General features: G+C 39.4%; 1 protein-coding gene across 1 annotated transcript in view; it reads right to left on the bottom strand.

Moving 5' to 3' along the window:
• Positions 1-15422, bottom strand: part of XPO4 (exportin 4) — a 231381-nt gene that overhangs the window by 52314 nt on the left and 163645 nt on the right. The window contains exon 8 of the mRNA XM_073613453.1: positions 2167-2324. Within this exon, the coding sequence (XP_073469554.1) occupies positions 2167-2324 (158 nt within the window). The remainder of the gene's footprint in view (positions 1-2166; positions 2325-15422) is intronic.

Below are 15422 nucleotides of genomic sequence, written 5' to 3'. Positions count from 1 at the left end.
TTTAAACAAACTTCTTTCACGTTGTCATTATGGGGTATTACAAGGAGTGCTGCTTCACGCGCTATCACTTGTAAAAAGAGGCAGGAAAGTTACTGCAGCAAACACTGATAGATAAAAATCTGTGACCCTGAGATAAGATAAATAAAAATGTGTGGTGCTGCGCTGTAGTGAGATAGATAGTGAATATACAGAAATCAGTAGAAATGTGACATCAATGGATAAACCAATATATACAACTCTCCTAATAGGTGCAAAGTAATATAGTGAAACAATAACCAAAAATCAAACATATATATACATATATAGGTGATAAATCATCAAATGATAAATGGCACAAAGTGGATAACAGAAATGAAACAAGCACACTCAGCAAACAGTGAGTGTAAGTGCTACTCAATACACATAAAATTTGACATAAAAAGTCCATGAAACATCTTTAAAAACAGTGAATCGGAAAAAGTGATAAACGCTTCCACCATGCAATAAGTAATAAGAACATGTGTCTCTTATTTCAGTGCAGTGACACCTCTGTGCAAATTGGCCTCTCACCTTACTGCTGTAAGGTAACAGCATTTGTAAATGCTCTGGTGAGCTCCATTGGTTGCTGATGGTCCTCCTCTCTCACATAGAGCATACAAGCTTAGGGATCATCCTCTCTTTGATCCGGTGTGTGGCTCATATGGGGGGGATGTAAACTCTTCTATAGGAGTGACGATATGCCTCGGGATTGGTAGACCGGCACACCAGAAGTGACACAGGAATACGAACTCGCTGCTCGTGGATTTTATGCTGTTGATCCTTGTATTTATGGGAGTAGCACTTGCGATTTTTACTATCAAATCGTTTTAAACACTACTACACTATACAAGTATTGGCCTCTTTCAGCAGTAAGGTGAGAGGCCAATTTGCACAGAGGTGTCACTGCACTGAAAGAAGAGAGTCACACGTTCTTATTGCACAGTGAAAGCATTAATCACTTTCTGTTTCACTGTTTAAGGCGTTTCATGGACTTAATTTATGTGTATTCAGTAGCATTTACACTCACTAAGTGGGTTTGTTTCATTGATGTCACCTTTCTACTGATTTCTGTATATTTACCATCTATTTCACTACAGCACAGCACCACACCATTATCATTATGAGGTATTGTTTGTAGAATTTTGAGGAAAATAATTAAATCCATTTTGGAATTAGGCTGTAACATAAAATGTGGAAAAAGTGAAGCCCTGTGAATACTTTCTGGATGCACTGTACATAGTTGAAGGTTAATCTAAACAAGGAAATTGTATAATGTATGGCCAGCATTTGCTGGAGTTTGGCTTCAATTTGTTAGTGTATCTAAATCTGTACAACACTCCCCCCCAGACTGACAATGCTGCAGCTTGTTGTGCTTATTTCCTCACTAATACAAGAGGTGTGTTACTAGCTAGATCACCAGGTGAAAAAGAAAAAAAAAAGAAAAGAAAAACTAGTACAACCACCACATCTAAGGATTGGTAAGCTGCAATAGAATACACTTTTTGGTTTTAATACCACTTTAAATGGGCATTGAAAATGAGTGATCTGTCATTTTGGGAATATAATGAACACTTATACAAAATTGTAATTAGGGATGCATCTGCCTTTAAAGGCTGAAATCCAAAAGTCTACGAGGATAAACCCATGGCATTTTGTGTTCCCAGACACAGACCATCTACTATATACTTCGGGTCTTCAAAAAGTTTCCGCACTTTTTTTTACATTTAATAGAATAAAAAAAAAAAAAGTGCATAAACGTTTTGAGGAACCCTAGTAAATCCTGTATAATAATAATAATCTGATGTATATGTCATTACTCACAATACGCTGCTCACAACTAACAACCCTGTGAAGCAAGCCCTCTATACCTGTGGTACATCCAGAGTTCAGTAGTATCAATGAATATTGGCATCTGCATAGAGCCAATGACTATGGTGAATACATATTACAGTCTAGAGAAATAACAGAGCGCTTGATTCAAGGAACTATGACAGGAGAAAAAGTGTTGTTGAAAGTCTTCATAGCCATGTTAACGTGTTACACACACACACACATATATATATATATATATATATATATATATATATATATATATATACACACGTGTCTATACAGGTAAAACATCCTACAAAAATAATCTGTACATACCCGTTAATTGTATTCAGCAATCCTTCAATAAAATGTGCCAAGTAGTCTACTTGTGACCTCTCATCAGGAAAGATGGGACCATGGAGGGATGCCAGCTGCGCCAAGCACTGTAATGAGTCCTGGGCCATATCTGAATCCTCTCTGATCTTCCGGTGAACCTGTAGTAGAGCACAGCAGGGTCACCAGTTGTAGCAAAGACCACACATATACCCCTGGCAAAGAAGCCGACTTATGGAGGTTTTTATATGCAGTCTGGATGAGTAGGCCTCTAATCCACACGAGGTTCGGCAGCAGCCCACTTTTCCGGCAGTCTCGGGCTCATCATTTAAAATAGCTAAAATGTTCCTGGGTGATACCTTCATCTTGAAGGCCGAGCTAAAACAGATGCCAGCCCGCCACTCACTTCTCCGTCTAAAAACAGCAGTCATGACAGTTATCTGGATTATGCCAGCTATGCCTGGGCTACTGCGTCTGGCTATACTTAGATGACAGTTTCAAATCAAGTGTATATGGATGCAGCTTTGATGGAGGTAAAAACCGCAGGGAGTTAATCAGGGTCTGTGTTGCGGCCGTGCCTTTCAACCGTACCGCACTCAATCATTCATTCACAGCACTTTATATGAAAGGCAATAAGTCACTACGCTGCCAGAACGTTCCCTATTACAGTCAAGCGGCACTTTCCCAGGCCTGCTGCTAGGAACTGGTTAACATTTGGCCCACAGACACAATGGAAGGCAGCACAGTGCCCCCAAGTGGGAGCAATAAAAAAAATTACCAACACTATTTCAAAGGCAGAAGCATTACAATAAAAACAATCAGACAAGTACAAAATGGAAAAATGTTTATGTGCATTGACCCAAAATTAAGCATATAAATTTTACCAGGAAACAAACATGATCAAGGATCCTTTCACACAAGCTGTGTTCGTTTGTCCACAGACATAACTTATGGTACAGTTTGGATCCATCTGAAAACATGACAGATGTAAACCGACGTATGCCTGTTTACATTCACTTACATCTGAGTCGGTTTCTGTCCGCAGAAAAAAACTGAAAAGGTTTTGGGTCCTTCTCCATTTTTGGAGACAAAAACAGATATAAATAGGCATCTTCTATTCTGTTTATGTCAGTTTTTGGGTAAGAAACATTTTTGGGTTTTTTGTCCATTTATGACCATTTTCTTCAACAACCTGAAGACTTAATCCTTTCGGCCAACAAACATAACACTTGTTTTCAGATGAGGGGAAGGCCTGACTAGCTGAGGATCATTTCCCTCCAGCTGGAGACTCCCCTTCTATGTAGACTGTCCCTCCCCGAGGGAACAGTGATTCCCTCCCCATAACCCCCCCATTTTCTTTTCCTTCCCACCTCTCCCCCCTTGGCCCCACCTCTACCTCCCTGCTGTACCTTTCTCTCTATAAAAACTAAAAATAGATCACTGAGGTTGCCACTGTGAGACTAGATCTCTGGTGTGGTTTATGACGTAGACCTAGAGGAGGAATAATGTACTTTTTCTAGAGACATGTTGTTTCTTTTACTATTACTTAGATTTTTGTACCTCTACGGGAATTCTATCTCACACGCACAGACTGTTTCTTATATATGTATGTAAACTTCCAAGTGATTCTTTAAATTAAAAAAAATACACATCTGTCAGACATCTGAAACAAAGTTAGAAGTCCGGAACAGGCAGATTCACAAGGTACCTGCTATGACCCATCATATCCAGGAAAAAAAAATGTTCTGTGTACCCCCAAGGATCATAGTTTCACTGCGACTTCTCTGACTATGCAACCAAGTTTTAACCCTGGTCATCGCCTTCCCTCTGGTTAGATGGCTGGGGCTTAGGACCAAAAAAGTTTTCTGGCTTACAAACCTAACAGCAGATACCTTCAGGTTTCCAAAAGGCAGGGCTTTTACTTTTAAAGGCTATTGCACACCTACCTGTTTCACATGTTAAAGTGACCTTGTCACTACAGGGTCAAAAAAGCAGCAGGGAGGAACCACTGTGTGCAATTAGGGAAACAAGTATTTGACTCACCTGGTCAATTACAGAAGGGGAGCAGCATTGAGGTGTGTTTTTAGTACACAGGCTAATGGAAAGGAAAGTGTAGAGCCTCTTCTATCTGCAAGTATAGATATTTCTTAGTTTGACCCTGTAGTGACAGGTTCACTTTAGCACAAGCATCCAGGTTTGTCACGGTTTTTAACGTCACTAGTTTACATTTGTGTGGGGCACTGGACAAAAAAAAAAAAAAAAAAAAAAAAAAAAGTGTCTTTTTGATGTGTTCATGCATGTTAAAAGCTAGTTCACATCTGTATGGTGCAACGACAAAATCTTAAGCTTGCTTTTTGATGTGTTGATATGTGTTAAAATGCCTTATTGAAAGGATAATGCATACCCAGCAGCCCTATGTAACCAGGTATCGGTACAAAGAATTTCCTCACATCTGTCATTAATCTAGCAGAGAAGCTATACATTAGAACTCTCAGGAATTAGACAATCCTACATTTCATATGGAGAGCTCTCTGGAATCTGGCTGCAGCACATTCCAGAGAACGCAAACTAAAGGAAACCGGTCATGAGAGAAATACACAAGCTGCAACTGTTTGCTTATTGCAGCAGAATATGTATGCAGAAATGAAGGTCAATGTACAGGGGGTCACCTAGTTACAAACATCCAACTTACAAACGACTCCTACTTACAAACGGAGGGAGACAACAGGAAGTGAGAGGAAATCTACTCCTAGGAAGGGAAATTCACTCCTGTAAGAGCTATTATGGGGAAAAGGTACCTCCACTGATGCTTTATCACCAAGGCTTGTTTCCACAACAAACCAAAATTTTCAAAATCCAATTGTCATTGGGACAGAAAGTGAGGTGAAATCATCTGAACAGGGGCACACACAGCAAAACAAATGTTACAAAGGTGATAACCCTTCCCTATGCTATCCAAAAAGCTTAAAAATAGTTTTTTTGGCTGGAGCTACACTTAAAAAAGGTACCTGTTCCGACTTACAAACAGATTCAACTTAAGAACAAACCTACAGTCCCTAACTTGTTTGTAACCCGGGGACCCCCTGTAATAGTATAACTTCTGATCCTTGTCCTGGATTAGTGAGTTATTAAAAAAAAAATGTATCCTGGGATTTACCAAGGCAGACTAGTATATTCAAAGCAAAGAGTCCAGATTGGTAGATATCTTATTTCTCTCAAGAGAGAATCTTGCATCGAATCCAGGTTTTGTAAACTTTTCCCTGAAAATGTCCTAAAAAACATGTCATTAAACCAGATATTTTATTGCATTTTCCCTTTTTTATAGGCTTTGAAAAGAAAAAGCGAATTTGGAAAAAAAAAAAAAAAAATACAAAAATGGATATCATTCAGCATTGCTAGAATTGCTCAGATTCTCCATTTCCTACGAGAAGGATGTTCCAAACATTTTCACCTAATCAAAATACTACAGAAACCCGATCGTGCCACACAATGTATATTATGTCTACTGGAATGCAGCTGGGCATACTCGGCAGTCACAGAATGTGACCAAACCTTTCAAATTTTACTTATATTTTATGAGGGTCAGCAGTAAATATAAATCGAAAATGGTACATTTATGACATTGGTTATGGCAGAACTCCCAAATGCTCCATTTGTAGTGGTAATGTAATGACAACCAAACTCAAATAATAAAAAATGCGAGAGAGAAAGACAGGGCGAACATCAGCTAGTCACATCATGAGTAGGCATGCAATACGCTCACAAATACTTCTCTAACAGCCCATGCAATAACATTTACACACACACGAAGCAGTGAATACAAAATAAATTAGACCGCTGTAATGAAGTAAATGTGGCACGTTCAGTTACATAATAAGACTGATCAGACACACATCTACGGTTTGTTCCATACAAGAAAAAAATGATGGGCAACACAATGTAAAACAAAAAAAACAAAAATCTGAAAACTATCATGTCACCTGCCTATTCCACATTTCTTATAAGATCAAATAGCTGAAAGAATTTTCCATGAACCTGTACAGTAAAGTCAGCCAAAGGTACATAATTTATAATTTATCTTTGAGTAAGACTACAGCGAGTGGCCAGAAAAATTCAAACCAGCTATTCCTCTTCTCCTACCAAGATAGCTTGGCCAGGAATGTCTAACTAGGTATGGGGAATGCCATAATAATATACATTTCCTGCGCTGACTGTATCATGCAGTGGCAGTGCGTCCATAAGGGCGCACGGGCGCAGCCCCCTCTCTATCACCAATAGATAGATTCATGTATTACATGAATCTATCCATGGCTGCCGCTGCCACCCCCTATTCAGGCGTCTGGCCCCTCTTCGGGCGCCTGAATTACAGCAGCGGGGGGTGTTTCTGAAGTACCTGATTAGAGCCATAGGCTCTAATAGGCATCAAAAAAGGTAAACAGCGAGTGCCATGCTTGGCGCTCGCAGTTTCACCCAGGTGTGTTAGAAATGCGAATGAATAGTTGCTTTCCTAACACTGAACCGCCTCTCCACCAATCAGGTGCTCGGGTCTGTTACCCATCACCTGATTGGCTGAAACGACAGGAGCTGTGATTGAACCCTTATCAGGCGTCCAATCATAGAGGACAGGAGAAGACATCGAGGAGCATGGAGGAAACCGCTCGCTGCCATCAACCGCTGCCCCACCGAGACAGGGTAAGTGCCGTGCAAACGGCGGGCACAGTGGCTGCGTTCGATGGGCACAGTGGCTGCGTTCGATGGGCACAGTGAGGCTGCAATTGATGGGTTTTTTTCCAGAATTTTTTAGTTTGTTTGCGCCCCTCCCAAAAAGCACCAGCCGCCACAGGTATCAAGCCAGATTGGGAGAAATATATTCTGACTGTATTCTGTCTTAAAGTAAGCCTGTTATGAGAAAATTATAAAGGCTTCCACTGCAAACCTCTCTTGGCTGTCATGTTGAACCTTTTAGGTCAATATTATGAGTCAATGACTTAAACGATGGTACTATTGATGGCCCTAAAAGTGAAGTCACAACTATCTCTACCTACAACTCTTCAGATTGACAGCTTATTGCTCTCAGGAGCTTAGGGAAAGGATATAAAAGCCATGCTCAAACCCTTTCTCCAGTACTTTTTTGTGGGATACAGGGGAAATCCAGCTGGCTTTACTATTTAGCATACGAGGTGGTCTCAAAAAGTTTTGAAACTAGTTCTGTAACACGCCAACAGATGGCAGCATAAGGCTGCCCGCACAGTCATCGTCCCGTGTACGTCTGCCATTTCACCATGGGCACCAAGCTAGAACAAAGAGCAAATATGAAATTTTGCGTCAAACTGGGCAAATTTGCCACAGAGACGTCTGACATGATTCGGCAAGTCGATGCTACAATGAGTCTCTAGAGGTGTTTTGAGTGGCATGCGCACTTCAAGAGCGGAAGATGACGAGAGATCAGCAATACCTTTGCAACAAGCTCAACCCCTGAAAACGTTGAAACCATTCGGCAACTTGTGCATGAAGATCGGAGAACAATCACGCGTGCCACTCAAAACACCTCAAATGACTCATTGCAGAATTGCCGTAAACTTGCTGAATCATGTCAAATATCTCTGTGGCACATTTGCCCAGTTTCACACAGGATTTCACATTTGCTCTTTGTTCTAACTTGCTGTCCATGATGAAATAGCAGATGTGGTAACGCATGTGGTCAGACTAGCACCAGTTGCACAGCTCCTGTCGTCTTTTGGCTCACTGACTTCTGAAAGTCGGTGCTCCCAGTGACTGTGGGTGCACTAGTCTCGAAACTTTGTAATACCACCTCATAACAGAAAAACTGCCCCCACTTGCACAGCTTGAAAAACTAAAATCACAAATAACCCACAGAGCACAGATCTCACTTATTAATACGTCCTTACTGGATGCAACACAGAATATTAAATTCACATATGTGCAGAAACGGGAACAGGAGTTTAAATGTCCTATAAACAGAAGATGACTGCAATTAAATTTGGCTTACTGTATCCACAAGTTATCCCCTTTGCTGGGTCAAAATATCCTATGTAATGTAAAATTTTCTGCATTAGGAAAAGGTATTATGCAAAAACTCAAAAACACAAGGAACCCCTGGATCGGAACCTTGTTTACCCTCCTCTTTTCACATGTACTGACAGCCAAAATATAAATTAGTATAAATTACAATAGAAATGCATGCTAAGGTGCTTAGGCAAGACAACAGAAAGTTAAAAAAGGGCAAGTTAATTCCAAAAACATTTCAGGATAAAAACCAGGAGCAATTAAGATAAATTTACTGTCTATTACAGGTGTGATAGAAAATCTTTCCACTCATACATACCTCCCAGAGAGCCCCACATCAACTTGATACAGACACAAATTATATGTGATTTCTGTACTGATTCCTCCTCCTGAAACTCTTCCTCTCAGCACCTCTGTAGTTCAGAAGGAAGGCTCTGTGAAATGTGTGACACAGCAGTGTCTATTCACAGGACATCATGAATAGGTGTCACAGAATTCAATGAAGTAAACGTGTGGGGATCTTCACAAAGTAAGTTTACAAACTTCAAGATGGTTCAGACTAATAGGAGTAGGCTAGAAATAATTGAAATACATTGTAGAAGTAAATATGTGATTTTTTCATTTTTACCATATATACACTTTAAATGACAACTCTGGGTCTGCTAGGGCTAATCACAACCCATCCAAGATGGTGGCTTTGAGCAGCAGCTTTAGGGCTCTGTCTACACAAGGGAGGCTTTTAAAGGTACATTTAAGGCCTAAAATTCATTAAACTGGATGTGATTGTTGTTGAAATGGATGGTCAGGTGACAGGGTCCCTTTAAAGCAGGGGTCTCAAACTGGTGACCCTCCAGCTGTTGCAAAACTACAAGTCCCATGAGGCACTGCAAGGCTGACAGTTACAAACATGACTCTCACAGGCAGAGGCATGATGGGGCTTGTAGTTTCGCAACAGCTGGAAGGCCGTCAGTTTGAGACCCCTGCTTTAAAGTATATGTAACGGGTCTAATTTTTGTCATCTGCATTACTACTCCAGCTTGGTGGTCAAGGGTACTGAACCTAGTTAGTCAGTGTAACAGCAACAGGCGCCCCTATTTTTCACTCCAGACAGGTCTAAAGAAGAACTATGGTAAAATTATAATCATCAGATAAGTAATATAAGCTGACCATACCAATAAGACAGGGCTTTCTGGTTTTTTTTAACTCTCTGGAACATTTTGGAAATACATGTTGCATTGCCATGCATGGACAAAGACATGCCTTTTAGCGCAGTGCACCGTGCCCAAACACACAGCAATGTACAGAAGCACAGCGCATCGCTCTGCTGTACATTGCCATGAATTAAGTGTACATTTTGTACACTTTAAAGTGTGTACAAAAAAAAAAAAAAGCAGGCGTGGGAATCGTGCACCACACTGCCACCTACTGCAGCTCTCTGTTCCATTGTTAATTCCTGCTGTGCGATCTGGTTCCTAACAGGTCACAGACCGGTACCGGTCCATGCCCAGGGGGTTGGGGACCTTTGCTCTAAGCCACTTTGAAGCCTTTCAGGGGTAGGCAACCTTGGCCCTCCAGCTGTGGTTTAACTACAAATCCCATCATGCCTCTGCCTCTAGGAGTCATGCCTGTGATGGTCAGGGTCTTGCAACGTCTCATGAGACTTGTAGTTCCAAAACAGCTGGAGGGCCGAGGTTGCCTACCCCTGCTTTATTAGCTCATTATAAGCTTTCATTGCTAATTGCTCTTTCAGTGCACCAATCCAAACTAACTCATCTGTTCAAAACAGATATGGGCTTTGAGGCCATAGAAAGGCCCCAGGGACTTTTAAACGGTGCTGGAGTCAATGAGGTAGAGAATGTAAGATAAAACAATTCCTTTATTAAACAATGTTTTAAAAAAACAGACATTGACTAAAGACAAAACATTTAGAAATAGATTTACAAAGTAAATACAGAAAATTCATTTCATAGATGCAGAAATTAATACCACTTTCTCAACATGTTTCGCTTTCCTAAGCTTCTTCAGGAGATATATTATGGTATTATGATCGGCTATAAAGGTAAAAACATATATATGAAAATGAGAAATACATGTCTGCTGAATATATCTTAATCATAAATTGTTTTAGGTTTAATCATGAAGGGAAAAACAATAATTCATAAACACATTAATACAAATAAATAAAAATATATATATATATATTTACATTAATAGAAAAAAAAAAAAAAAAAAAAAAAAATATATATAACTACAAACACCACATAATACATCTCATCACAGATTCCTTTTGGATCTTACCCATAAAGAGGGAAATATAGTGAGAAGTAGATTAGTGCTTGACTGATGTTTTGCTCTTCAGTCTGAACCTCATTAAAAAGGCATGCAGAGAGGGATAAAAAAGTTTCTAAAAATAAAATTTTTTTCGAAAGAGAGAAAATTTGAAAACAAGAAAATTAGCAAAAAGAAGCTTCTTTAAGTATATATGTATAAGGTTAATTAGCAAAAAACGCTAAACTTAAGAATAAAGATGTCATCCAAGATGGAGGTAAAATTATATACCTTTGAATAGAATCAATTTACAAGTAATCCAAACATTACATCCGAAGGATGGTGAAACGCCAAGTTGCTGTGTATATAAACCGATGGTCCTTATGATGCAGCAGGACGGCAGAAAATAATGGGCAGCAAATAGGGCCAAGATCACCGCAATTAACCTGTGGATAGCTAAGCCTGGAGGTATAACTGCAGCCCACCACAAAAGAACCTGAGGGTATAAGTAAAGAAAGGGGATTGACTGAGTTTAAATCCCTGAATTTGATTTGTATGAAAAGGATCCAGTTCTACTGACAAGTAGAGAAATAACCAAAAGAAAAAAACACTTACTATTAGTGATTACAACCGTTCTCAGCGGCACTTAGATAGATAGCGTCCATCTGCCCAGCATATCATCCAAAGAAGTGACAGAGACTGGCGGGGGAATCCCCGCTTTTAAACCTCTCCAGCGTGACGGCGTCTGACTCGCCGTCACGCTGCGGACCGAAATAAGGCAACTGCGCATGCGCGCGTATCCCGGCTTCTATGTAAGGTGAGACGTCAGGCGCATCAGGTATGCAAGAATGACCGGCGGCCATTTTGGAAAATCCTGTGCCATGAGCGGTGCACTACGGAGGCCTTAAAGCTCAAGGCAACTCATACAGAGAAAAAAACATTATCAGCGTCAGACATAAGTGACCAAACTTCGGCCATCTTTGAAGGTCCTCTGCCCTAAATATGACATTACAAGAACAATGAGGCTAGAGGTATTAAGAAAAACAGACCGGGAGGGAAAAAGGGCAGCACTAGTTGTCAAAAGAAGGGCAACAAAGCATAGCCAACATTGATTAAGAAATGCGATGCTGAGTGCCCCAGGTGTCCGTGCAGGCCAAAAGAGTAGAGGAAAAACAAACTGAAAAGCAAACAACAGGACACAATCACATCACACAAAGATGGAATCTAAAAAAAAAAATATATGAAATAATAAAGGTGGAATAATAATTAAAACAAATAACATCCAGAAATGCTGAATGATTATTAAATGAGTCATATAGGTCAAATTTATATGGGGAAGTAGTAGGTGGTGATGTAAAAAAAAAAAAAAAAAAAAAAAAAAAAAAAAAAAAAAAAAAAAATACATATTTAAAGAAATGGTTTATAACTCAAAACATCATTCATGCCAGGATGTTTTAAGGCATTAAGGGTAAAGATCCACTTGGTCTCGCGTTGTAACAAGATCTTATCATAATCACCCCCTCTTTCATTCGGGGGGACATGCTCCAAAGCAAAAAAGTGCATTTTTCTGTCATCAAATTGGTGACATAAACCCATATGTCGGCTTATGGGAGTTTCCATCCTTTTCTTATTTACTAGAGACACATGGTCTCTGATCCGATGGAAAAAGGGACGTTTGGTTTTCCCTACGTAGAATGCATCGCATTCGCATATCATTATATAAACCACGCCAATAGATTGACAAGTGGCTAGAAAATTGGGATTGTAGAGCTGTCCATTTGGAAGGATGATATTGCGAGAGGCATAAATGTACCTGCAAAAGTCACATTTGTGGCATGGTTTAGTACCCTTATTTTTAATGCTTATTGCAGATCCTGGAACATGATGACTATGAACAATGTAATCCCTAATTGACCGGGATCGTCGATAAGTGATCTCTGGATACTTCTTTAGATGTTTGGACACCTTCGGGTCTCCCATCAACAAATACCAATGCTTTTGTAGCAAATCACGCATTTGCTGATGTTGTCCAGAGAAAGTAGTGATTACTCTTAGGCCTGGGTCTGATTTTGGTTTAGAATACCCATGGATTAATTGGCTATCCTTATGGACAGTATTTAAGACTGAGGAGAAACTGCAGTGATAATGTCCTTTTTGAATCCGAGGCCAGGGCACTGAGAGAACGTCTCAAAGTACGAGGCTATAGTAACAAATGTTTAAAACGAGCCTACCTTAGGGCCAAAAAAAGTAACCGGAGCCAATTAATCCATGGGTATTCTAAACCAAAATCAGACCCAGGCCTAAGAGTAATCACTACTTTCTCTGGACAACATCAGCAAATGCGTGATTTGCTACAAAAGCATTGGTATTTGTTGATGGGAGACCCGAAGGTGTCCAAACATCTAAAGAAGTATCCAGAGATCACTTATCGACGATCCCGGTCAATTAGGGATTACATTGTTCATAGTCATCATGTTCCAGGATCTGCAATAAGCATTAAAAATAAGGGTACTAAACCATGCCACAAATGTGACTTTTGCAGGTACATTTATGCCTCTCGCAATATCATCCTTCCAAATGGACAGCTCTACAATCCCAATTTTCTAGCCACTTGTCAATCTATTGGCGTGGTTTATATAATGATATGCGAATGCGATGCATTCTACGTAGGGAAAACCAAACGTCCCTTTTTCCATCGGATCAGAGACCATGTGTCTCTAGTAAATAAGAAAAGGATGGAAACTCCCATAAGCCGACATATGGGTTTATGTCACCAATTTGATGACAGAAAAATGCACTTTTTTGCTTTGGAGCATGTCCCCCCGAATGAAAGAGGGGGTGATTATGATAAGATCTTGTTACAACGCGAGACCAAGTGGATCTTTACCCTTAATGCCTTAAAACATCCTGGCATGAATGATGTTTTGAGTTATAAACCATTTCTTTAAATATGTATTTTTTTTTTTTTTTTTTTTTTTTTTTTTTTTTTTTTTTTTTTACATCACCACCTACTACTTCCCCATATAAATTTGACCTATATGACTCATTTAATAATCATTCAGCATTTCTGGATGTTATTTGTTTTAATTATTATTCCACCTTTATTATTTCATATTTTTTTTTTAGATTCCATCTTTGTGTGATGTGATTGTGTCCTGTTGTTTGCTTTTCAGTTTGTTTTTCCTCTACTCTTTTGGCCTGCACGGACACCTGGGGCACTCAGCATCGCATTTCTTAATCAATGTTGGCTATGCTTTGTTGCCCTTCTTTTGACAACTAGTGCTGCCCTTTTTCCCTCCCGGTCTGTTTTTCTTAATACCTCTAGCCTCATTGTTCTTGTAATGTCATATTTAGGGCAGAGGACCTTCAAAGATGGCCGAAGTTTGGTCACTTATGTCTGACGCTGATAATGTTTTTTTCTCTGTATGAGTTGCCTTGAGCTTTAAGGCCTCCGTAGTGCACCGCTCATGGCACAGGATTTTCCAAAATGGCCGCCGGTCATTCTTGCATACCTGATGCGCCTGACGTCTCACCTTACATAGAAGCCGGGATACGCGCGCATGCGCAGTTGCCTTATTTCGGTCCGCAGCGTGACGGCGAGTCAGACGCCGTCACGCTGGAGAGGTTTAAAAGCGGGGATTCCCCCGCCAGTCTCTGTCACTTCTTTGGATGATATGCTGGGCAGATGGACGCTATCTATCTAAGTGCCGCTGAGAACGGTTGTAATCACTAATAGTAAGTGTTTTTTTCTTTTGGTTATTTCTCTACTTGTCAGTAGAACTGGATCCTTTTCATACAAATCAAATTCAGGGATTTAAACTCAGTCAATCCCCTTTCTTTACTTATACCCTCAGGTTCTTTTGTGGTGGGCTGCAGTTATACCTCCAGGCTTAGCTATCCACAGGTTAATTGCGGTGATCTTGGCCCTATTTGCTGCCCATTATTTTCTGCCGTCCTGCTGCATCATAAGGACCATCGGTTTATATACACAGCAACTTGGCGTTTCACCATCCTTCGGATGTAATGTTTGGATTACTTGTAAATTGATTCTATTCAAAGGTATATAATTTTACCTCCATCTTGGATGACATCTTTATTCTTAAGTTTAGCGTTTTTTGCTAATTAACCTTATACATATATACTTAAAGAAGCTTCTTTTTGCTAATTTTCTTGTTTTCAAATTTTCTCTCTTTCGAAAAAAATTTTATTTTTAGAAACTTTTTTATCCCTCTCTGCATGCCTTTTTAATGAGGTTCAGACTGAAGAGCAAAACATCAGTCAAGCACTAATCTACTTCTCACTATATTTCCCTCTTTATGGGTAAGATCCAAAAGGAATCTGTGATGAGATGTATTATGTGGTGTTTGTAGTTATATATATTTTTTTTTTTTTTTTTTTTTTTTTCTATTAATGTAAATATATATATATATATTTTTATTTATTTGTATTAATGTGTTTATGAATTATTGTTTTTCCCTTCATGATTAAACCTAAAACAATTTATGATTAAGATATATTCAGCAGACATGTATTTCTCATTTTCATATATATGTTTTTACCTTTATAGCCGATCATAATACCATAATATATCTCCTGAAGAAGCTTAGGAAAGCGAAACATGTTGAGAAAGTGGTATTAATTTCTGCATCTATGAAATGAATTTTCTGTATTTACTTTGTAAATCTATTTCTAAATGTTTTGTCTTTAGTCAATGTCTGTTTTTTTAAAACATTGTTTAATAAAGGAATTGTTTTATCTTACATTCTCTACCTCATTGACTCCAGCACCGTTTAAAAGTCCCTGGGGCCTTTCTATGGCCTCAAAGCCCATATCTGTTTTGTTTTAAAATTAAATTTTGGGACGAGGTGCTTCTGGATCTTTCCTCCCTTCCAATATCTTCCTAACTCATCTGTTCAAGTATTTACTTGAATCCTTGAGCTGTCTACACCAGTGGTTCTCAACCT

The sequence above is a fragment of the Aquarana catesbeiana genome, linkage group LG02 (genome assembly GCF_042186555.1).
Source record: "Aquarana catesbeiana isolate 2022-GZ linkage group LG02, ASM4218655v1, whole genome shotgun sequence".
Classification (NCBI taxonomy): domain Eukaryota; kingdom Metazoa; phylum Chordata; class Amphibia; order Anura; family Ranidae; genus Aquarana; species Aquarana catesbeiana.
The sequence above is the reverse complement of the archived record's forward strand: the minus strand, read 5'-3'. Positions and strand labels throughout refer to the sequence as shown.